Raw genomic sequence first — 25144 nt, 5'->3', positions numbered from 1 at the left:
TCTTTCTTGAACCAATTATTTCAATAATAGATGTATATCGCAAAGTGCACAAGCCAATGGAGTTACAAAAAGTCATCTCAACAGTCAACAATCAAAGTTTTAACTTATTTAGATTTTATCAAGCCCAAGTTACTACAAGTACCCCCCATAATGCAGGGGCAGTTACTAAAAAGCGGCCATTTTGTGATTTTCCTTATGTGAAGCCGCATCATCTGCACACCTCAAGAAATGCAACTGTGTTAATTTATTTACTTTTTTCCACATAGATTCTGTATGTCATAATTTTGGGTAGTGATTCACGAACTGAGCAAGGGCAAACTTCCACAACCCAAACAGCCAGAATGCAGGATTGTGTAATTATTTAGATTAAACTTACAATTCTTCTATGATCAACGGAGAAAAAGGAAACATTATCAAGTGCAAAGAACGACCGTTAAAAATTGCAAAGAATAATGACAACAGAAAGAAACAACCAAGCTCGTAAGTGGACTTTAAATGCTATTCCCCATACTCTGCATCAAAGTGTCTAGAAAACAGAAGTAAGCCTGTTAACTAACAAAAAAAAATAAAACCCACTGAAACTTCTACAGATGCATAGTGGAGACCATATTGACTGGCTATATTACAGCCTCGGTATGGAAACACCAAAGCCTTTGAATGGAAAATTTTACAAAAATTAGCGATCCTGTTAGTTACTAATCTGTAGATTTGCTGAGTATGCCCACAGGAAAATGAACCTCCAGGTTGTATATGGTGACATACAATAAAATTTACTTTGAACTCTGATGTATTTCTTTGTAAGCAACATTCAGTATGTTCCCCACATATAAGAAAACACCAATTCTGTGTTTAATGGTAAGGTCCCATGATTATGAAGAGCGAAGAGGATAATGGAATTGATGGCTTTGTGGCAAAGTTTCCGGATAATATGAAGATAGATGGAGGGGTAGGTGGTGCTGAGGAAGCAATGCGATCACAGCAGGCCTTAGACAAATTGGAAGAATGGGCAAAAATGCGGCAGATGGAATACAGTGTTAGAAAATGTATGACAATGTATTTTGGTAAAAGGAACAATAAAGGGAAGAAGGTTCAAACATCAGAAGTGCAAATGGACTTAGGAGTCCTCATGCAAGACTCCCAGAAGGTTAATTTATAAGTCGAGTCTGTGGTAAAGGTGACAAATGCAATGTTGGCATTTATTTCAAGGGAAATAGAATATAAAAGCAAGCACAAAATGCTGAGGCTTTATAAGACACTAGTTACGCTGCACTTGGAGCATTGTTTTAGCTCCGTATCTCAGAAAGGAGGTGTTGTAATTGGAGAGTCCAAGGGAGGTAAACAAGGATGATTCCAGGAATGAAGGGGTTTGGCAGCTTGGGCTGTACTTACTGGAATTTAGAAAAATGTACAGGGATCTCACTGAATGTTGAAAGGACCAGATAGGGTGGATGTGGAGAGGACATTTCCTATGGTGAGGGTATCCAGAACCTGAGGGCACAGCCTCAAAACTAAGGAGTGACCTTTTAGAACAGAGATAAGAAGGATTTTTTGTTTTAGCCAGAGAGTAGCGAATCTGTGGAATGCTCTGCCACAGACTGTGGGTATATTTAAGGTGGGTTTCTTGATCAGTCAGGGCATCAAAGCATATGGCGAGAAGGCAGGTGTATGGAGTTGAGTGGGATCCAGGATCCATGATGGAATGGCATGGCAGATTTGATGGGCCGAATGGTCTAATTCTGTTCCTACGTCTTATTATATTGGGCTGACCTTTAACAACACTGCAGTTAGACCCCCTTGGCTCATTTGGGCAGCCAGATGCAAAGACAATACAGAATTTCCTCAAAAATGGATCAACTTTCACTTACCCGTTACTCTTTTTCTTAACTGCTGACTTCGGGACCTGGTAAAATCATGTTTTGGTTTAAAGTTCTCATCTTATTTCTCCTCCAGTTTCCCCCCTCATTTCTAAATTTTGCCTGTCCAATAATTTCCAAGAGATCAGAACTCCTCCAAATTGGTCCTCCTAACCGTCTCATATTTTCACTGTTCTGTAGTAGTGGTGCTTTCAGATAGTTAAAGAGGCCTGAAGCTCCACAAAACCCTCCCAAATATGTTTCAACTATTCCACTACCACTTCCAACTGTGACGCAAAATCTTTTTCTTTGATAAAATGCTTGGTCATCTACCCCAATATTTATGAGGCTCACCATTAATTGTGGTGACATTCAGGACACTATATCTGTTAAATTCTAAAACTTGAACTTAATTATGCACCTCTGCCTACAAAATAAATTAGATTGGCAACAGCATCGAAATATTTGAGATTTTAATTATTTGCCAGGGTAGGTGTTTACAACTAAAAGAAATCAATGGGTATAGGTCAGCTGACCCACCCACAAGCAGAAAACTATTCTATTGAAAGGTCAAGGGCTTGAAACATGAATTCCTGCTTCTTCCGCTGTTCAGTGTTGCCCATTCATTCCGTCGAGGAGTTTCAGATTTCCAACAGCGCCAGGATTTCGCTAAATTGCACGAAACCTTAAAGCTACACGTCCACCACTAAACGAAACCGTAAATTACACCGATTACCATTAGAGAGAGAGAGAGAGAGAGAGAATGTCACGAGCAAGTCATCTGATTTAAACTATAAACCCCGAGTGCATTGTGAAATGGGAATGAATCACCGGTGTTTTAACCCAGTAGTAAGATTGTATCCAGGGCCCTGGTTTGTGCCTGACGACTCTTAAGCGTCACAGAAAAGTACTAGTCCGTGCCGAACCACTTCAACTGCCTACTCCCATCGGCATGCACCGGGACCATCCACGTCTCCATCCAAACTTACCTTGGTTGTCATAGACGCTAACGTAGGAGATGCCCACGGCCATGCACCAGACCACCAGGCTGGCGATGTCGGTGTAGCTGCTCTCCTCCTCAGTGACCACCAGCCCGAGGTGCAGCGGCAGCTTCTTCAGCCCGCGCCCGTCGGCCCGCCAGCGCGACCGCCGGCTCCGCCCTTTGTTCTGCAGCGCCGCGTTCCAGCGCGCCCAGGCGCCCGCTCCGCGCCGCAGCCAGGCGCCCAGCGCCCGCTGCAGCCACAGCACGGCGTGCAGCAGCCGCCACACCAGCTCGAACACCGCCATGCGATCGCGGGAGGGGAGGCCGCCACGACACCAAACTCTCTGGGCGGGAATACGGCCGGGATATCACATCGGAGGAAGGGGCAGAGCGGCCGCGGTTGCCCACTCGGGGGGCTCCTTTCCCCGCGGTGATCGCTCAATCAGTGCCAACTCCCCAGAACCAGCGGGGCCATCTTTGCTTCGGCTTCAAAGCGAGTCGCTAACTTTCACCTTTGACTGAAGCAACACATGGAAGGCGGGCATTGGTTCACGGGCTCCCTCCGCTCGTAACACGTCGACCGTCGGCCACCGGCAAGAAGGGGACGGGGCTCGGAGCCCGAGCTCAGCGCCCCCTCCGCTGGAGGAGCGGAACCACAACCGCAGACTCCAGAGCTGAGGTGATGATCCAAAGGAGATGGTTCCACAGCTCTGAATGAAAAATCAAGTTTATCGTCACAGACCAATGTTGTGGACTACAACTCATGTTCTCAGCCTTCTTTTTAAAAAAATCTATTTATTTATCTATCTCATCAGCAGCAGCAGTGAACAACACACTGGTGATGAAAGGTTTACAAATGGATTGCCAAGATCAGCGAAGAACTCAAACCAACCATCAACAACCCAAGCTACACATTTTCCGAGTTATTTCCGTCATCGTCATCGTTATGTGCCATGTCATATGACATAAGCGATCTTGGTCTTTCCGTGAGCATGATTGTTCTTGGCAAATGTTTCTACAGAAGTGGTTTACCATTGTCTTCTTCAGGGTAGTGTCTTTACAAGATGGACGACCTCAGCCATTATCAATACTCTTCAGAGATTGTCTGCTTGGCGTCAGTGGTCACATATCCAGTACTTATGATATGCACCAGCTGTTCATACGACCATCCACCACCTGACTCTGATGGGACAGGGTGGGCTAACCATATGCTACACCTTGTCAAAGGGTGACCTGCAGGCTAGTGGAGGGCCTTGTACTTCCTTTGGTAGAGACGTATCTCCACCACAGTACCTATTTATTTATCTTTATATCTTTATATATGTATGTGTGTACTTATACACGACAAGGGAAGCTCGAGAAGAATTTATTTGTATTTATTTATTTATTTACTCGTATTTTCTCTTATAGACTCCATATCAGGCTGTGATAAAACCGTCAGAATGCTCTCCATCAAACTGGTGTCTTCACAGAGCCATACAGACTAAGAAACTTTCCAAATACAAAACCTAGCATGAATGTTTGAAAGTCTGGAGAGTGATACCACATCAGCTAATGCTTGGTCCTATTAAAAGTGGAACTTTATAGATATATGCTAATCAATAATCTTCAAGACCTTGGCCTCGATACCCCTTTGTGCAACTGGATCATTGATTTCCTCCCTTGGAGACCCCAGTCAGTTCAGAATGGCAACAACAGCTATTCCATAATCTCCATCAGCACAGTTGCACCACAAGGCTGTGTGTTTATTCCCCTGATCTACTCAGTTTACACTTAAAACTGTGGCTAAGCATGGCTCCAATGCCATGTTCAAGTTAGTTGATGATGCCACTGTCATAGGTCCAATCAAAGCTAGTGATGTATCAGCATAAATGAGGGAGATTTAAAATCTGGCTGAGTGGTGCCATGACAACAACCTCTTGCACAATGCCAGCAAGACCAATGAGCTGGTTATCGACTTGAGGAGAAGGAAACCAAAGATCCATTAGCCAGTCTTAATTGGAGGACCTATTCTGGGCCCAGTACGTAAGTGCACTTATGAAGAAAGTACGGCAGCATCTTGACTTCCTTAGAAGTTTGCGGAGATACGGCATGACATCTAAAACTTTGACAAACTTCTACAGATGTGTGGTGGAGAGTATAACAACTGGCTGCATCACAGCTTAGTATGGAAACACCAATGCCCTTGAAAGGAAATTCCTTCAAAAAATAGTGGATTTGGCCCAGTCTATGAAGGGTAAAGTCCTCCCAGCCACTGAGCACATCTACATGAAATGCTGCCGTAAGAAAGCAGCATCCATCATCAGGGAGCCCCAGCACCCAGGGGCAAGGTCTCTTCCTGCTGCTGCCATCTGGAAGAAGATAGTTTCACTCAGACCATTATTGAAATGTTCACATGGGACTTTCAAGGACTCTTCATTTCATGTTCTTGATATGTATACTTTATTCATTTATTATTATTCCTTCTTTTCATAGTTTCATAGTTTGTTGTCTTCTGCACTTATGTTGAATGCCCTAGTTGGGTGATCTTTCATTGCTTCTGTTATAGCTGTTATTCTATCAATTTTTTGAGTATGCCCACAAGAAAATGAATCTCAGGGTTGTATATGGTGACATATACTTTGATAATAAAATTTACTTTGAACATTGAAGGTCAGCCAAACTATACAGTACTCTCAATCTGTGATAAAGGTCTGCAAAGGTTGATTGGAAGTCTGAGTCTGTGAGTCTCTGTCAGTTCGCTGGGGAAGATGAAGCCCCACGTCTTTGAATTCTCAAGTCCTCTGGAGGCCAAAGATGGCCTGCACTGGAGAACTGTGTATGTGTCTGGGAGGATGAGTAAGAGAGAGGAAAGCGGCTTATTTTGCTCAAACACGAGGAATTCTGCAGATGCTGGAAATTCAAGCTACACACACCAAAGATGCTGGTGAATGCAGCAGGCCAGGCAGCATCTCTAGGAAGAGGTACAGTCGACGTTTCGGGCCGAGACCCTTCGTCAGGACTAACTGAAGGAAGAGCTAGTAAGAGATTTGAAAGTGGGACATATCCCTTTTGCCAATCACCTGTCCAGCTCTCAGCTCCATCCCTCCCCCTCCTGTCTTCTCCTATCATTTTGGATCTCCCCCTCCCCCTCTCACTTTCAAATCTCTTACTATCTCTTCTTGCAGTTAGTCCTGACGAAGGGCCCCGGCCCAAAACGTCGACTGTACCTCTTCCCAGAGATGCTGCCTGGCCTGCTGTGTTCACCAGGAACTTTGATGTGTGGGGCTTATTTTGCTGCTGTTATTTGGTTGCTTGTTGTGTTCTGATTTCTTGTGTTTGGTGTTGTTCTGCTGAGAACTTTGGGCATGCGATGTTGGTGCCTGAATGTGTGGCGACATTCACCGGCTGCCCCGCCGCATCGTTTGGTTGTGTTGTTTGTTCACACAAGTGACACATTTCACAGTGTGTTTCAGTTGCATGTGATAAATAAGTGAATCTGCATCTGAAGCAAAAGCTTGATTTCACAGACCCCTGCCATAGCGACAAGTCTTGTGGTGGTGGTTACTAAAACACTGCTGCTTGAATTAATGAAGCAGGCTTTCACTTAAGCAGCAGAAAGTTGCTACATCTCTGGGTACTACAGAGATGAGCAACAAAAGAAAAACAGGAATCATGGCTGCTCCCAATAACAAAAGCATTTTGAAGATAGAATAAGTCTTCATGCTCCCGATAGCAGCTTGTGGATTAGACCCTGTGGTTTATGTAATGATGTGGTTCTGTTTTCTGGTCACTCCTTTTCTCATTGCTATTTTGTTCAGCTTTGATCGGGGCGGACTGCAGATAACAAGTGACACAGTGCTAAATTCAACTGAACTGAGGTGAACCGAAAATGCCCGGACCCTTTTGATGACTTTATGGGTTAGTGTTTTATACTCTGTGTTTTTTGCTGTTTGCACAATGTTTTTTTATGCATGTTTGTTGTGGGGAGGTTGATGTTTTTCTTTGAACGAGTTCCATGATTTTTCTTTGTTTTGTGACTGCCTGTGGGAAGATGAATCTCAGAGTTGTATACTGCATACGTACTGTGCTAATATATGAACTTCGAATCTTCGGTGACCCAAACAGTAACAGACCCACAGAATCAAGGATGACTTTTGATTTGGTTCTGTGAATTATGGGTTGACTAGTAACATCAATATTAGAACCGCAGACCTTTACACAAACAGAACAGTAAGCGCGGAAGAGACTCATGGATGTGTTGTTTGTCAGCCTTTCACCCTTTGACTCCAGCTTTCGGTGAATCACGAGCCTGTGTTTCTGAGTAACATTACAAATTCTTCTTCTCCACACTGAGTGCTCACTTTGGGACATCAGGTGCATCCTGTGAAGGTGCAGGGTAATTTCTGAAAACTTATGGATTGCTTTACTTAATTGTGCATGTTCAAAATCCATAATTTGCAGATGGATTTCCTCTAATGTAACAGGGAGCAATCATACTTAATTACTTGCTGCCTGTTATGCCGCTGCTGTTTCAGGCAGCAATGAAGGTCCTCCATCTCTGGCGGTGTTCAGGGCTTCCTTCACCATGTCAGTAGCTTCCTCTCAATTTTCACTGCTGTCATTCATGCAAGTCCCGAGTGGAGACTGTGGAACACCATCACACTCAGAGGTAAAAGAGTTTTTCATTGATGTTTCCATAACAGTTTTGTTTTGCCAATCAGGGTTCTTAGCCCTGAGCTGAACCCCCCAACCTGAAGGACCAGTCTTAGTCTGTCCTCTACACTTTGTCCTATTTGGCATGGGTGACTCTACCAAGATCCAAAGCATAAAGCCCTGACTCCAGCCGACATAGCTCTCTGGATCATTGAGGCACGCAAGTCTTCAAACCACGACAAGGTTGTGGTCCTCTTGGAGGTGAGCAGTGATGGTCCTGCCATTATTATCGCTGTAAACTCCAAGTTATTGATATAAATCACAAACACACATAGAGGAGCATATTTGGAGTAAATCAGCTTTAACCAACCTTAATCAATTAACGGGGTAGCAGGGTGTAGATACTTCTCCACCAAAGGAGGTGTAAGGCGCTCCTTCTGCCTGCTAGCCTGCAGGTCACCCTTGGGCAGGGTGTAGCACCTGCTTAGCACCCCCTGCCCCCCCCCCCCCAATCAGGGTCCCATGAAGCCATGGGAGCAGGAGGTGGATGGTCGTATGCATATCTCAAGTCCTGGCTTTGCGACAACTGATGCCAGGCAATCTGAAGAATATTGATAATGGCTTGGTTCATCCGTCTTGTAAAGTCACTACCCAGAAGAAGACAATGACAAACCACTTCTGTAGAAAAATCTGCCAAGAACCATCATGATCATGGAAAGACCTTGGTCGCCCTTATCATACAACATAGCACATAATGAACAAACAAATCAATTAATACCTTTACCTTGAAAGAAACAATGAGGGAAACAATTCTGAATTTCTATTGCTCAATGAGAACCATCTTCAATATTCCATTGGCTTTGAATAAGAATCATTATAGAAGTTGGGAAGTAGGTTGACTACAACACATAATTGTTTAATCTGGTAGGGTGCCCCGGAGATGTCTTTGCAAATAAATTGTGACTGAGCCACATTATATAATCAATAATACAGTATTATATGGGAAAGTGCATGGAACCAGAATCAGAGGAGCAGTGTGATTCTGGAAGATTGTAGGGGCAATATATACTACAGAGAAATTGAGGAGCTAGGTTACAAAAGGATTTAAAGTCAAGGATAATAACGTCAATGCGGAAACATTACCAGATTGTAATCATTATAATGGGATCAGGCCAGCATTTAATAGAGTGGAGATCAAAAGATGTTATATATTGATTAATGCCCTTAATTCAGAAGTACTTTGCATATATCAACTACTGTACTACAAAATCATACTTAATTATCTAAATTCCAGCTATGTTGCAGTGCCATGCAGTAAAAAGTTGGAAAGTGGCGATGTTGTAATGTGGTCAAAAGGGGGTTGCAAGATTGCTTATTGAATATAAGAGAAATGCTGTAAATTAGACAGGAATACAAAAATGAAATAGATCAGCTGGTTGAATTGTGTTGCAACCACAACCTTGTACTCAATATCAGCAAGACCAAGGAATTTGTTGTGCACTTCAGGAACGGGAAGTCAGGAGAACCCACGCAAGTTCTCATCAAATGGTCAGCATGGAACGGGTGAGCAGCTTCAAGTTCCTTGGTGTCTTCATTTCAACCCTGATCCTTAGCCAACAGGTTGATGCAATTACGAAGACTGTTCATTAGGAGATGGAAGAGATTTGATATGTCACCAAATACTCTAGCAAATTTCTACAGATGAACCGTGGAGAGCATTCTATCTAGTTGTCTCATGATCTGTCATGGAGGCACCAATACACCGGACTGGAAAAGTCGCAGAGAGTTGTAGACTCAGCTAGTTCCATCATCGACTCTACCCGCTTCCCCCATCGAGTTCATTTTCACAAGGCGATACCTCAAAAAGGCAGCATCCATTATGAAGAATCGTCACCATCAGGACATGCCCTCTTCTCAACGTTTTAAGAACAATTTGTTCCCCTCTGCCATTAGATTTCTGAACGGCCCATGAACACAATCTCATTATTTTTCTTTTATGCTTTTTATTTATTTTCTAACCTATAGTAATTTTGATGTCTTAGACTGTAGTGCTGCCACAGAATAACCAATTTCATGACATATTTCTTGGAACGTAGAATACTGAGGGGAGACCTTATAGAAATGTTTATCATGCTGAAATGCATCCTAAGATGCGATGGGACACATCTTCAGTAACCTAGGGTCATCGGGTGTTTCAGGTCTTTCAGCATCACACACTCTCTCCCAGATGTCCCAGCCAGGGTTGATCAGGCCCTGGCTTGTAAAATAATAGGCCTATGTAAGGTGGATGGTAGTAATCATTTTCCCAGGATATGTTGTCCAAAACTAGAGTTTAACATGAGAGGGGAAAATATTTAAAAGGGACCCAAGGGACAACTTTTTCACACAGATGGTGGTGAGTATGGAATGAGCTGCCAGAGGTTGTGGCTGAGTTAGGTACAACATTATGATTTAAGAAGCACTTGGATAGGGACATTTTGGAGGCCTGTGGACCAAACACAGGAAATTAACTCGAGCCGGGTAGGTTCTGCAGTTAGTGTGGACATATCCATGCTGTGTTGCTCTATGACTCTCCTGATACATCAGCGACAATAAACCCGATTCAGATTTTGATCGACTACTGTTGTATTCTGAGTTCAAAATTGCCTTGGGTCCTGCAGAGGGCACCATGCTCACGAGAAACATTGGACTGCTACGTTCTGCTGACTTGCTCATAAAATATACTGTATGTGACAGGTGCCAACAGGTTCCTTCACTACTAGGAGAAAACATTGCCTTATATAAAGTCAATATGTGAACACCTTAGATTCCGTATGGGTACCCTCCAATCTGATGGTATCAATATCGATTTCTCCTTCTGGTGAAGAAAATTTCTCCTTCCCCTTCCTCTATTCCCCACTCTGATCTTTTACCTCTTCTCGCCTACCTATAACTTCCCCTGGGTCTCCTCTTCCTTCCCTTTCTCCTATTGTCCCCTCTCCTCTCCTATCAGATTCTTCCTTCTCCAGCCCTTTTCCTTTCCAACCTTCACCTATCTCTTTCCAGCTAGCCACTTCCCCTCCCCCCCAACTTTTTATTCAGGTATTTTCTTTCCCCCCTCCCCTTCCCTCTCAGTCCTGAAGCAGGCTCTCGGCCCAAAACGTCGACTGTCTACTCTTTTCTATAGATGCTGCCTTACTTACCGAGTTCCTCCAGTATTTTGTGTGCGTTGCTTTGGATTTCCTGCATCTGCAGATTTTTTCATATACGTGAAATAATGTTTTACAAACTTTTTAAAACCTTCATGCATGAATTATTAAATATCTGCATTACTAAGTCACAGTAATCTACATATTTTGTAATGATTTGCTTCTTGAAATAAAATGTTTAATTAAAAAATCTTTATTCCAAAATCATCATAAAGTGATTACATCATTGCTGATTGTACATCTGAACTTGTTTTTGTACTTATTCTTTATAATTGCATTGTTAATTAGTAATATAATTAGTATCAATTTGTAATCAATATCTGTAATAGATTCAATACTGGAAATCTAATGGTAGAACAATAATGCTAGTTTAATCTAAAATTTAAAAAATAAAGTAAGACATTAATATAATTAAACAACCACTTGTTATGCATATTTTTGATTTTATGGCAACACTGATTTAAAACATGATATAGAACCCAGACATGATTGGTTTTGTACTTAAAAATGCAAATACTCATTTTGTTTAAGGCTACTATATAAGGCCGTAAGGTACAGGAGCAGAATTAGGCCATTTGGCCCATCGGGTCTGCTCAGCCATTCCATCATGGCTGATCTAATTTTCCCTCTGAGGCCTTCTCCCTGAATTCCTTCATGCCCTGACCAATCAAGAATCTATCAACCTCTGCCTTAAATGAACCCAATGGCTTGGCCTCCACATATGAACTATAGTAAATTGAATGAGGCATCTCTTTTTAAAAAAAATACATGACCATGGACAATAAAAATACCTTATCATACCAAATGAACATCATTGACTATTCAGAATTTTCTACTCCGTGTTGTTGAATCATTGCTTGTACTAAGCTTACAGTAGCATGCAATGACAATAGTGAATGACTCAGAAATCTAAATTATAGGTCAACAGAAAAACAGTTAAAATACTCATAATTAGCTATTCTAAACATTTACATGTGATTTGTCAGGCAGAGTGAAGACAAAGTAAGCATAAAAGGCAAGTTACACTAGAACATTGTTTCCCTTTGCACATCAGTCATACAATCATAATTTTTAGGATAATTGGTGTTTTAGTTATTGATTTTCAATAGGTATCATAGTCATAATAATCTTCATAATCAGTTGGACCATTGTTGTTTGAGCTGTCATGATTCTGTGCTACTTTGGCATAGCTTGCAAGAAACGCTTTTCCTCTCACACTATGCCAAATATTATATCCACAGCTGTTCAGAATCTTGGTAGAAGATAGCCAGTTCTCACCTTGATAATAGGCTGGAGTTGCACAGTTGCCACTTTTAATCTCCAATTGTTTTGCAGATAATAAATCCCTTATTTTAATGAGGTCACATGTACAATTCCATGGGTTTCCATCTAAGTAAAGCCGCCTGAGGCGAGGGAAGTATGCAAACACTTCTGGGTTTAGAGATGACAATTTGTTATTACGCAGGTTTAGAACTTGCAGCCGCTTCAGATTTTTTACTGTCTCCTTGCAAATGTCCTGTATGTTGTTTCCTTTCAAGTCTAGCCTTACAAGAGTAACAGGGAGCCTGAAGAAAAGACAACGGGTAAGAATTACTGGAATTGTGTTAACATATTCAGTTATTAATAAGTACAAGGTTTATGCATAAATACAGATTATTGCAGTGTCAGCATTTGTGGGAGAAATATCACATGGGGCATTTTCCATTATAGATACATAGAAACATAGAAAATAGGTGCAGGAGTAGGCCATTCGGCCCTTCGAGCCTGCACCGCCATTTATTATGATCATGGCTGATCATCCAACTCATGGAATCTGACTCAGCATTTACAGCAGGATTCATATATGGTAACACACTCAAAATGCAAGTCAGGCCACATCGATGGAGGGAAATAAACTATTGACATTTTGGGCTGAGACTGCTGAGTTCCTCCAGCATTTTGTGTGTGTTGCTCAAGATTTCCAGGATCGGCAAAACCTCTTGTGTTTATACATGATTATTTTGACTAATTGAATTGTAAGGAGCCAATGTTTTGAGTTCAGACCCTTCACCAGAACTAAATCAACATGAGTCCTGATGAAAGTTTCGGCCTGAAATGTTGACTGTTTATTCCTCTCCATAGATGCTGCCTGGCCTGCTGAGTTCCTGCAGCATTTTGTGTGTGTACCTCTGAACTTCCAGCATTTCCAGAATCTCTTGTGTTTAGAATTGAAATGTATTTTCCCTTCCTGTTTCATTACCTCTATCATTTCTGAAACACCTACCAAAAACACTATTTCCCTCTGGACTAACATCCTGAGTATTTGAAGCACTTCAGTTGTCAATTGTGGAAATCCAGCATTATCATTGCTCATACTCAGAATCCTCTCCAAGGATCATCACCTTGTCCTGGTGGAGAGCTTAGCTCCTGGTAGAGTCACCCATGGCAGTAAGGTCAAGGGTGATATTCCAGACAATGAGTGATCCAACCAAGACCTCACCGATGGAGCTGGTGGAAGATGATGACACATCACAACAACAGTGATGGTGGAGGAAATATGCGGCAGTGAGGAGTCCCCGATCATAAGACCATAAGATATAGAAGAAGAAGCAGGCCATTCGGCCCATCGAGGCTGCTCCGACATTCAATCATGGACTGATTCAATTCTTCCAGTCATCCCCACTCCCCTGCCTTCTCCCCATACCCTTTGGTGCCCTGGCTATTCAAGAACCTATCTCTGCCTTAAATGCACCCAATGACTTGGCCTCCACAGTCGCTTGTGGCAGCAAATTCCACAGGTTTACCACTCTCACCCTCTGACTAAAGTAATTTCTCTACATCTCAGTTCTAAATGGACGTCCTTCAATCCTGAAATTGTGCCCTCTTGTCCTAGACTCCCCTACCATGGGAAATAACTCTGCCATATCTAATCTGTTCAGTGAAGTCATGCCACTGGACCTTGACCCAATCTGTCAAGGACTGCATGGTGGCTGCCCATGCATTAACGTTCTCTTGTTAAATAAGTCATACATAGACGTTCTCCATTAAGGAGAACATCATAATCAACTGGGCAATGCACTATAATTTATGAAATACCTCGGTTCACTTTGCAGTAAAAGCTTTTACACAAGTTACTACATTGAGATAACCTCCCAAACACTCTGAGATGCATTTCCAACAATGCTTATTCACCATGGCTGTGATGATTTTCCAATGTTCTATAACTTCCAAGATTACTTACTTGCCCTGCTACTGCAGAGTGCAATAATTTTCTGGCAGTATTCTTTCTCATCAGCTTAATAGATAATAGTAACCTTCTAACTCCAACCCTCCACCCAACTCCATTCTCCACAATTCTCCATGGAGGTGAATATTGTGCCGAATCTTTATCCCAAGATAAATCTTGTTCCGTTTAGATGACATTGTATAAGCGAAAATTAGCTATTTTTCTCATCTAGCCACTATCAAGCTGTGAAGTTTGATAGTAGCTAGATTGATAGTGGTTATTCTCTTATTTATTTCCAGCAGTTGCACCAATAAATTCATAGTCCCCTTTCTTTCCATTATGTCCCCGAACAAAATCTGCAGAAAATCGGAAGTCAAAAAGAAAGAAACTCGAAACATGAATCTGTTGAAGAAAATGTAAAACAAAGATGTGCACACTTTCAGAATTTTAGAGCAATAGACTTGTTCAGGATAGCCCATCATTGTTTTTTTCTCATCTAGAGATACAGCACAGTAACAGGCCCTTCCAGTCCAATGAGCCTGCGCCGTCTAATTTCACAGTACCGCCAATTAACGTACTAACTCATACGTCTTTGGAACGTAGTAGGAAACTGGAGCACCTGGCGGCAACCCAATGGGTCACAGGTAGAATGAACTTCTTAGATATAGTGACAGGAATTGAACCCCAATCCCTGTCACTGTAAAGTGCCTGCCACTCCGTTTTGATGTCTTGATGAAGCATTTTAATTCTTTTACTTACATAATATTTGATATAATTAATGTTTATGTTTACTAGAATTGTTTCATGCTGTTATAAAATATTAGCTTGTAATCATGGGTGACCTTAAAGCAAAGAAACATACACTAATGGCAAGTTTTTAAACAAGTTGGGAGCAAAATTAATTGGCACCAAGTGTATTTCTCCCAACCTAATTGTTCCAACCTACCCTTTTGGAAAAGATGACAGACAATTTTGCTCCAGTGCTAGGTCAGAAAGTTGTAAACAGTGCTGCAGTGCATCTAGGTCGATGTTGGTAATGTTGTTGTACTCCAGAAACAAATGTTTGAGCCCACACAATCCGGAGAATTCCTGCAGTGTAATCTTCTGTATGAAGTTGTGGCTACAATCCAACATTCGCAGATGTGATGGGAGACCAGCAGGTATTGCCTTCAGCTGGTTTTTGGACAGATCCACTGTAGATAAGTTCGACAAAATCAGTGCATTATTAGCTGCAGAGATCTGATTTTCGGAAAGGGAGAGTTCAAAGAGGTGACTGAGATAGCTTAAATCTTGCATTTCCAATTCGCTGATCAAATTTTTATCCATCTTTAAAGACCATAACGATGGTGGCATTTCTTGCGGGATCTTCAAAAATGTGTTTCCCGACAAGCTAAGAAAGCGTAGAGATGGTAAGAAGTTGAAGAAATTCAAGGGAAGTGAAGAGAGTCTGTTATTTTGCATGCTTAAACGTTTCAGGTAAGCAAGCTTTAATGGTCCTGATAACAATTCAAGTCTATTACTATCCAAAATAAGACTTTCTAAACTGACAGCAGATGACAAAACGCTGGAATGAATTATGGAGATCTTATTGTTTTGAAGGTCAAGGACCTTCAGTTTTGCCAAACCTTCAAAATCAGCTTCACACAAGGCCTGAATCCTGTTATTACCCAGTTTTAGCACTTCGACGTTGGAGGGAAGTTTACTGGGGACATGTTTCAGCTTGTTTTTCCATAGTTCTAATGTTCTGAGATTTGTTAATGTTGAAAATGTGTAAGCCTCTGTTGCTTCCATTCCACATGAAGACAGTGCTAGCTCTTCAATTCCATTAAGTCCACCAAAATCAGATGCCTGCAAAAGATCAACGTACAATAGATGCAGTTCACAGTAAGGACCTGATAAACGATTCAATCATATCTTTATAAGTGTAGGTTATAACATTGGGATAGGGAAAAGGAAAAGGCTGAAAATGAAGTCTGCCAAATAGAAAGAACAACACTGTACAAATAATGACATGCCATATCTGACATACGAAGACTTTCTTTCTCTTTATTATTGTGATTGCCCCATTAATATAAACTTAATTTCCAAAATGAATTTGCATGTCTAATTTTGAGCATGATGCATACCATCTGGTATGGGGGAGGGTGGGGGTGACTACTGCACAGTGTCGAAATAAGCTGCAGGAAGTTGTAAACTCAGTCAGCTCCATCATGGGCACTGGTCTTCCCAGCATCCAGGACATCTTCAAGGAGCAACGCCTCAAAAAGGCAGCATCCATCGTTAAGGACCGCCCCCCCCCCCCCACCCAGAACATGCCCTGTTCTCATTGTTACGGTCAGGAAGGAGCTATAGAAGCCTGAAGACACACACTCAGTGATCCAGTAACAGCTTCTTCCCCTCCGCCATCCTATTTCTGAATGGACATTATTATGTATTGCATTGTACTGCTGCCGCAAAGACAGCAAATTTCACAACATATGCTGGTGATATTAAACCTGATTCTGATTAAATTCTTTATATTCAGGAGCATGTTTAAATTCAAACTCAATTTCTAAACCAAACTATTGAGGAGCAAACTAGAGAATGGGTTGTTTTGGATCTATTATTTAACCCTTTCCTACCCTCTTCCTTCAATTCTGCTCACCCCTCACATCCACCCTGTGTCCCCTCCCCACCTGGCTGCATTGCTCCTCTCCTTCTTGTTCTTCCCTTTCCCTCTCCTAATTTTTTCCTCCTTCCCTCTCCTAATTTTGTCCTCCTTCCCTATCATCTCCCTTGTCCCACATATCTTTCCTCGACCATAGACATAGGAGCAGAATTAGGCCATTTGGGTCATCAAGTTGCTTCGCCATTTGATCATAGTTCATTTATTAGAAGCCTGTCTGCTCCTCATCTGCGCTGATTCAATGAGAAGAAATTTCTCCACCAAGAAGGAAATTCAATAGCCAAGTAATACTGTGGAGGCCTAGTCACTCGCATTTTCAAGGGAGACGAGTGAAACTTCAAAAATTAAGTGGACCTAGGGCATGTAACAGTGCTGAGATAAAAATCAGCAGATTGGCTGATCGCCGCTTAAATTAGTTTGTGCATGTTACTGTACGTTCATGGTCATCTGCTGTAGCCCATCTACTTCAAGGTTCAACATGTTGTGCATTCAGAGAGGCTCTTCCACACACCACTGTTGTAATATGTGGTTATTTGTTTTTACTGCTTGCCTTACTCTGAGCTTGAACCACTCTGATAGAGGAATAGCTGACAGGTAGGAGGCAATATGCGAGAACAAAGGGGGCCTTTTCTGGTTGGCCGCCAGTGACTAGTGGTGTTCCTCAGGGGTCAGTATTGGGTCCGCTACTTTTCACATTGTTTGTCAGTGATTTAGATAATGGAATTGATGGCTTTGTGGCAAAGTTTGCGGATGATACGAAAAATAGGTGGAGGGGTAGGTAGTGCTGCAGCAACTCTGCGATTGCAGCAGAACTTAGACAAATTGGAAGAATGGGCAAAAAAGTGGCAGATGGAATACAGTTGGGAAATGTACGATGATGCATTTTGGTAAAAGGAACAATAGTGCGGTCTATTATTTAAATGAGGAGAAGGTTCAAACATCAGAGGTGCAGAGGGACTTAGGAACCCCGGTGCAAGACTTCCAGAAGGCTAATTTACAGGTTGAGTCTGTGGTAAAGAAGGCAAATGCAATGTTGACATTTATTTCAAGGGGAATAGAATATAAAAGCAAGGAGATAATAATGAGACTCTTTAAGACACTAGTCAGACTGCACTTGGAGTATTGTCAACAGCTTTGGGCCCGTATCTCAGAAATGATGTGTTGTCATTAGAGAGAGTACAGAGGAGGTTCATGAGAGTGATTCTGGGAATGAAGGGGTTAACATATGAGGTTTAAACAGAAAGCACAAAGGCTTAATGACTCTAGTTAACAAATACAGGTGCATAGGCAGGGGTTATGACACCTTTCATTTGGCAATGTTGGGCCTGTACTGACTGGAATTTAGAAGAATGCGTGGGCATCTCATTGAAACCTACTGAATGTTGAAAGGACTAGATAGGGTGGATGCGGAGAAGATGTTTCCTATGGTGGGGGTGTGCAGAACTAGAGGGCACAGCCTCAGAAATGAGGAGCAACCTTTTAGAACTGAGGTAAGGAGGAATTTTTTTAGCCAGAGAGTAGTGAATCTGTGGAATGCTCTACCACCATCTGCGGTGGAAGCCAAATCTGTGGGTATATTTAAGGCGGGAGTTGATAATTTCTTGATCAGTCAGGGCATCAATGGATATGGTGAGAAGGCAGCTATATTGGGTTGAGTGAGATCTGGGAGCAGCCATGATTGAATGGCAGAGCATCAATTGATGGGCTGAATGGGCCAATTCTACTCATATGTCTTGTGGTCCTATGGACCATTCTGCGCTGACCTCTCTCATTAACAAGACATTTTCACCCACAGAACTGCCTCTCAATGGATGTTTTTTTGTAAGTTTGGTACCATTGTCTGTAAACTCTAGAGGCTGTTGTGCATGAAAATCCCAGGCTATTGGCAGTTTCTGATACTCAAACCACCCCATGTGGTACCAACAATCATTTCATGATCAAAGTCACATAGATCACATTTCTTCCACATTCTGATGTTTAGTCTGAACAAAAACTGAACACCTTGGCCTTGACTGCATGCTTTTATGCATTGAGTTGCTGCCAGATGATCGACTCATGTTATACTTGCATTATAGAGCAGGTGCAGGAAACATGTTCCCGATGTTTGCGGAGTCCAGAACTAGAGGCCACAGTTTAAGAATAAGGGGTAGACAATTTAGAACGGAGTTGAGGAAAAACTTTTTCACAGAGAGGGTTATGGTTCTGTGGAACGCTCTGCCTCAGAAGGCAGTGGAGGCCAATTCTCTGGATTCTTTCAAAAAAGAGTTAGATAGATCTCTTAAAGGTAGCGGAGTGAAGGGATATGGAGAGAAGGCAGGAAAAGGGTACTGATTGTGGATGATCAGCCATGATCACAGTGAATGGTGGTGCTGGCTCGAAGGGCTGAATGGCCTACTCCTGCACCTATTGTCTATTGTCTATTGTGTACAGGTGTACCTAATAAAGTGGCCACTGAAACTAATGTTATAACATGAGTATAATGTGGATTGAAATTTGGTTGGCAGACTGAAAGGAAATAATTCCAGTGAATGGGTGGTTATTCAATTTGAAGAGGGTTGGAATTGTGCTCTGAATGGTCAGTGCAGGTGCATTTTTCTTGAATATTCACATAAAATACAAATGTAAGTTTACAATTGTCAAGGGATGTATATCAAAAATTCAGGGACACTGTAGATATGAATTTATGATTGGAATGAAAACTCAAAATGGCTGAAATTGTGCAGACACAAATATGAAATTAAAATATTTTAGGGTAGATGAACATTCAAAAAGACCAAGAATATTCAGGCACAAATATCATTAAAATGTAATGAAATTTGTAGAAAACAACTGTTAAATCACAGACAGAGTAACCGTAGTTGTCTCATTGAAGAAATGAAAGGTGTCATAGCCCCTGCGGGCCTGTGCACCTGTATTTGTTAATTGTTGTCTTATCTAGAGCCATTAGCCTTTGTGCTTTCTGTTTAACCTAGTCGAGTTTCCTTTGACTGACACAGGATTTCTGGGTACTGGGATTATCTCAAGCAGACTCCCGATTAGCACATTGTGGGGTCCTCACTGTTTCTAGAATGATTCGTCTCATGGTGTCACTCAGTCGAACCACCGATGTTCTGTTGGAATTCCTGAGTTTGGGGATGACCCACTGTTTGGACAATTTGAACGCTGGGCCAGATGGACTGAAAAGGCAAGGTGTCGGGACCGGAGATGAAGACAGCCGGTTCTGCTCCATGACGTTTTACTCCTCTCACCTCAGAGCTGAGTCTGTGCTGTGCCCCGACTGCCGGCTGCTCTGGGCTCAGTTTCCGTGAGCTTCGCAGCAATTTGCCCGTCTGATGGACTGAGAATGAGACTACGGGCCCTCTCTGACTGCTCCTGGCTTCATTCTGAGTGCTGATGCTTGCTTTATTGCCTGTGTGATTTGGTTTAATTTGTGCTTTTTTCTCTCTGAGTTGGTCTTTTCTTCAAATTGGGTTCTTTTAGGTTTCTTGTTTCGTGGCTGTTTGTAAGCAGGCAAATCTCAAGGTTGTATAATTTATACATACTTTGATAATAATAAATATGCTTTGAATAAACTCTTGTTTCTGTCTCTACATGGGAGTCTGTCATCTCTCCACCCTTGGGTTCAGTCATTTGCTAGTGCAAATCCATGACAGAGAGGTAGAGCACAACTTCACCAAATTATAAATTACAGGGAATGATTTGAAATACTGGCATAACTTGTAATGGAGAACAGAGATGAAGGAGCAAAAATAGAAAATTTCAAAGTTTTAAAATATATGAATGTGGAAAGCATATTTCCTCCAAATGGGAAGCCAATGATAAGGGTCTATTTAATTTGACATTGTTGGAAAGAATTCAGGGAGCAAGCTTATTTCCACAGTGTTTATTGAAGAGGATTATAAGTAGGAAGCAATGAAGAGGGTCTACATCACTTCTTAAGTAGAAAATGAGTAAATCAATCATAGAAAATACAGGTATGGTGAATGATAATACTCGGTAAGATTAGTATCACATTATTTCAACAAAACAAAATCACATTGTTGGATGTGGTTTCTTGGTTTAAACAGTATTATTTTCCTGTATTAATGAACTGCAAAATGCTATAAAAATAATTACTTTTATTTATACACATCATAGGTAGTTTCACATCATCCCAAAGTGCCTTACTGATAAAAAATGTTTTTTTAAAATATGGCATTGCATTTTACTGCAATATGTCCGATAACTCTCACAAACTGTAATGTGACCCAATAATCCACTTTTATTTAGAGGGGAAAGAGGTTGTTGTTTCTCCAACCTGAGTGTGGCTTTATCTTTACAGTAGTGGAGGCCGTGAAGGCACACTCAGGTTGGAGGAACAACACTTTATATTTTGTCTGGGTAGCTTCCAACCTGATGGCATGAACATTGACTTCTCTAACTTTCATTAATGCCCCACCTCCCCCTCGTACCCCATCCATTTTTGCCCATCCTCTGGGCTTCCCCCCTCCCCCTTTCTTTCTCCCTAGCCCTCCAGTCCCAAGATCCTCTCATATCCCTTTTGCCAATCAACTGTCCAGCTCTTGGCTCCATCCCTCCCCCTCCTGTCTTCTCCTATCATTTTGGATCCCCCTCCCCCTCCCCCTTTCAAATCTCTTACTATCTCTTCTTTCAGTTAGTCCTGACGAAGGGTCTCGGCCCGAAACGTCGACTGTACCTCTTCCTATAGATGCTGCCTGGCCTGCTGCGTTCACCAGCAACTTTTATGTGTGTGGCTTGAAATTCCAGCATCTGCAGATTTCCTCGTGTTTGAGAAGTAAAAGCCCATCCTTTTATTTTAAATTGTATAACTCTATCTTTAATATTCATGTGAAAGAGCAGGAGGGATTTACAACATGTTTTAATCTATTCAATGTACATATATTGTAATAGATTTATTAATTTATTATCATTTTTTTCTTCTTCTATATTATGTATTGTATTGAACTGCGGCTTCTAAGTTAACAAATGTTACGACACATGCTTGTGATAATAAACCTGATTCTGATTCTGATTTAGAAAGGGGTTATAGAGAACATATTGAATCTTATACTTTATAAAGGAGACACAGTGTACAAGAACAAGGAGGTCATAATGAACTTCTATGAAGCCCTCGTTTGGCTACAACTAAAGCAGAGCGTTCCATTCAGAGTGCCATGCCTTAGATAAAATATAAAACCATTCAGAAAGAATGGGCTGGCAGAGTCAGTACAATGCTTTACAGTGCCATTGACCTGGGTTGAATCGTGCCCCAATCTTGTAAGGGGATTGTATGTTCTCCCTGTGACCATGTGGGTTTCCTCTGGGTGCTCCAGTTTCCTCCCACAGTCCAAAGACATGCTGGTTGTACATTGTCACATAATTAATCTCAGCTAAAATCAGGGGTTGCTGGGTGACAGGCTCAAAGGGGCCTACTCCACACTGAATCTCAATCAATCAATAAATAAAAATACCAAACAACAGGAATTCTGCAGATGCTGGAAATTCAAGCAACACACATCAAAGTTGCTGGTGAACGCAGCAGGCCAGGCAGCATCTCTAGGAAGAGGTGCAGTCGACGTTTCAGGCCGAGACCCTTCGTCAGGACTAAGTGAAGGAAGAGTAAGGGATTTGAAAGTTGGAGGGGGAGGGGGAGATCCAAAATGATAGGAGAAGACAGGGGGGGGGAGGGATGGAGCCAAGAGCTGGACAGGTGATTGGCAAAAGGGATACGAGAGGATCATGGGACAGGAGGTCCGGGAAGAAAGACAAGGGGGAGGGGGAACCCAGAGGATGTGCAAGAGGTATAGTCAGAGGGACAGAGGGAGAAAAAGGAGAGAGAGAGAAAGAATGTGTGTATATAAATAAATAACGGATGGGGTACGAGGGGGAGGTGGGGCATTAGCGGAAGTTAGAGAAGTCGATGTTCATGCCATCAGGTTGGAGGCTACCCTGACGGAATATAAGGTGTTGTTCCTCCAACCTGAGTGTGGCTTCATCTTTACAGTAGAGGAGGCCGTGGATAGACATATCAGAATGGGAATGGGATGTGGAATTAAAATGTGTGGCCACTGGGAGATCCTGCTTTCTCTGGCGGACAGAGCGTAGGTATTCAGCAAAGCGGTCTCCCAGTCTGCGTCGGGTCTCGCCAATATATAGAAGGCCACATCGGGAGCACCGGACGCAGTATATCACCCCAGCCGACTCACAGGTGAAGTGTCACCTCACCTGGAAGGATTGTCTGGGGCTCTGAGTGGTGGTAAGGGAGGAAGTGTAAGGGCATGTGTAGCACTTGTTCCGCTTACAAGGATAAGTGCCAGGAGGGAGATCAGTGGTGAGGGATCGGGGGGACGAATGGACAAGGGAGTCGCTCCCATCCTCTGGGTTCCCCCCCATCTTTCTCCCCGGACCTCCTGTCCCATGATCCTCTCATGTCCCCTTTGCCAATCACCTGTCCAGCTCCTGGCTCCATCCCTCCCCCTCCTGTCTTCTCCTATCATTTTCGATCTCCCCCTACCACTCCCACTTTCAAATCTTTTACTAACTCTTCCTTCAGTTAGTCCTGAAGAAGGGTCTCGGCCTGAAATGTCGACTGCACCTCTTCCTAGAGATGCTGCCTGGCCTGCTGCGTTCACCAATAAAAATACCAATTGACTCCGATTCCAGGGATGTAGGACTTTAATTATAGGATAGTCCAGGATTGTTCTCCTTGGAATAGAGGAGAATACAAAGGGATCTAACAGGGCTACTTAAAATCATGAATGGGAGACACAAGCTACAGAAAAAAACTTTTTGTTTCAATGATCCTGCAGATGCTGGAAATCCAGAGCAGAACACAAACTGCTGGAGCAATGTAGCAGATCAGACAGCATCAATGGAGAGGCATAAACGACCGGTGGAGGGGCCTCGTCGTCGCTTCATTCCTTTCCATAGATGCTGCCTGGCCTGTTGAGTTCCTCAGGCATTTTGCATGTTACCCGGGAAAAAGCTTCTTTTTCTCATGTAGAGAGTTGTTAGGGTCAGGAATGCCTATCAGGAGTTAAAGTGAATGTAAATTTGGTGTCTGGTAAGTATCTAAAATGTGGGGGAAAGCTGCAGGCCTGGGGTGCGAACCAGATTATGGAACAGGCGATGGAGTGTTGTTACATCGACCGGTGCGGACTCAACGGGCCGAATTATGCGATCCTTGTGCAATCCCGAAAAAAACATCCTACTTCATCCGCTGCACTCCCTGGCTACTCCAACTACACTGGCGAGTCCACTTTCTGCTGCGAGGGGCAGAGGAACCCAGACACGAAGACGAGATTGAGATCCACAGGGAGGGCACGGAATTGGAAGCTATCACTGACCCATGCTCACTTCCTCCGCAAGGACCGATGTCACATGAGTTTTGTTCGAGAAGCTACACAGTTTTTTTTACATTTCTAAACATTTTACATAACACAACGCTGACTCAAAGACTATTATTTTTTTAAATTTTTGCTTTCTGGGTAAAAATGTAACATCAATTAACAGCATGAAATTCGAAGAGTTAATATCTGGACTTCCCGGACGGCATCTTATCAACCATATCCTAAACCATGAACGGGATTTTAACCACGCTTAATAAACTGCAGAACTTCGATTAGCCTTGTAGCTTTTAAAAATAATATCTTACCCACGGTATTTTTTTGGGGGGGAGGGGTAGGATACTGCTTCGCCTACTCATTTGTTACATTTAGATTTCTCAGTCGTGAATGGGGCTAATTTCTCTTTTCCGAACAGCTTCTTCCCCTGCGCCATCTGATTACTGAACGGTTTATGAATCCTACATCGTTATTCCTCTGTTATACTGGTTATTTATTATTTTAACTTATAGTATTTTTTTTAAAAGTCTTGCACTGTACTGCTGTCAGAAGGTAACACATTTCTCGAGCTATTCCAGTACTGCTACTGATTCGTGCAGACCGCAAATGAATCATGTTCGAAATGATAGACGCAAGCTACCTCATTACTGGAAGTCTAAAGAAACCCGTGGCTAAGCACATAACGCTAATCAGGTGGCCTTAGAAGAGAAATTATCAAAGAAAATACAGTAGTGTACAAGAATAACTGAACCAATGTTGATGAAATAACCCGCAAGAAGATAGAGAGCGCGATATAAGATGTGGTCAAACTCCTTGCGCTTTTTAAGCCTCACCCGCAGCTGCTTGATGTTGTTGTGTCCGAGGTGGAGTTTTCTGGTATCCGTTGGAATGGCTTTAGGCACGGTCGTAACTCTGTAGCATTGCACTGATTTAGAAGCGTCGCACACACATCTCGTGGGGCAATCGCCTTGGCATTCAATCAGAAAGGTCAACATAGAAAAAGAAATAAATAACAACATTTTTTTTGGCTTCTCGGGATCTACTCGTATTAATTACGAACGGTCCACAATAAACCTTAGAAACTGACGTCAATGCAGAAACCGTTCTGCTTTCGTTGGGAATAATCTCTATCTCTGAAAACGACTTTCTATCACTCCCTTTTAAGCTTGGTGTCTCTCGTGCGACCGTGTTTCTCTGACTGCAAACGTCGATCAAAGAAAAGAACAGTATTATCCGACCTAAAAAACAAGCCCTTTGTAGCAAACGGAAAAAG

At 42.4% G+C, this 25144-nt stretch overlaps 2 protein-coding genes across 2 annotated transcripts in view; both read right to left on the bottom strand.

Annotated features, from left to right (window-relative positions):
- nus1 (NUS1 dehydrodolichyl diphosphate synthase subunit) overlaps nucleotides 1–3415 on the bottom strand; it is a 29104-nt gene extending 25689 nt beyond the window's left edge. The window contains exon 1 of the mRNA XM_063033732.1: nucleotides 2843–3415. Coding sequence (XP_062889802.1) covers nucleotides 2843–3140 — 298 coding nt within the window. The 5' untranslated portion in view covers nucleotides 3141–3415. The remainder of the gene's footprint in view (nucleotides 1–2842) is intronic.
- A 7697-nt stretch (nucleotides 3416–11112) lies between these two features.
- On the bottom strand, nucleotides 11113–24900 carry LOC134358305 (nephrocan-like). Its single transcript, XM_063070391.1, has 3 exons — nucleotides 24705–24900; nucleotides 14810–15711; nucleotides 11113–12223 (listed from the first exon to the last, which is right to left on the bottom strand). The coding sequence occupies exons 1-3, from the start codon at nucleotides 24888–24890 to the stop codon at nucleotides 11761–11763; spliced, it is 1551 nt and encodes a 516-aa protein (XP_062926461.1). The 5' UTR covers nucleotides 24891–24900; the 3' UTR covers nucleotides 11113–11760.
- Nucleotides 24901–25144: the final 244 nt, after the last annotated feature.

Source organism: Mobula hypostoma, chromosome 2, assembly GCF_963921235.1.
Source record: "Mobula hypostoma chromosome 2, sMobHyp1.1, whole genome shotgun sequence".
Lineage (NCBI taxonomy): Eukaryota > Metazoa > Chordata > Chondrichthyes > Myliobatiformes > Myliobatidae > Mobula > Mobula hypostoma.
This window is presented reverse-complemented; position numbering and strand designations above follow the sequence as displayed.

Bases quoted from the DNA above. Each gene is read 5' to 3' on its own strand.
- LOC134358305 (XM_063070391.1), bottom strand. From the start codon at position 24,890: ATGTTGTTATTTATTTCTTTTTCTATGTTGACCTTTCTGATTGAATGC. The intron at 15,712-24,704 runs GTGAGGCTTAAA...GATCTTTTGCAG, and splicing joins ACAACATCAAGCAGCTGCGG to GCATCTGATTTTGGTGGACT. The intron at 12,224-14,809 runs GTAGGTTGGAAC...TCTTTTCTTCAG, and splicing joins CTGTCATCTTTTCCAAAAGG to GCTCCCTGTTACTCTTGTAA.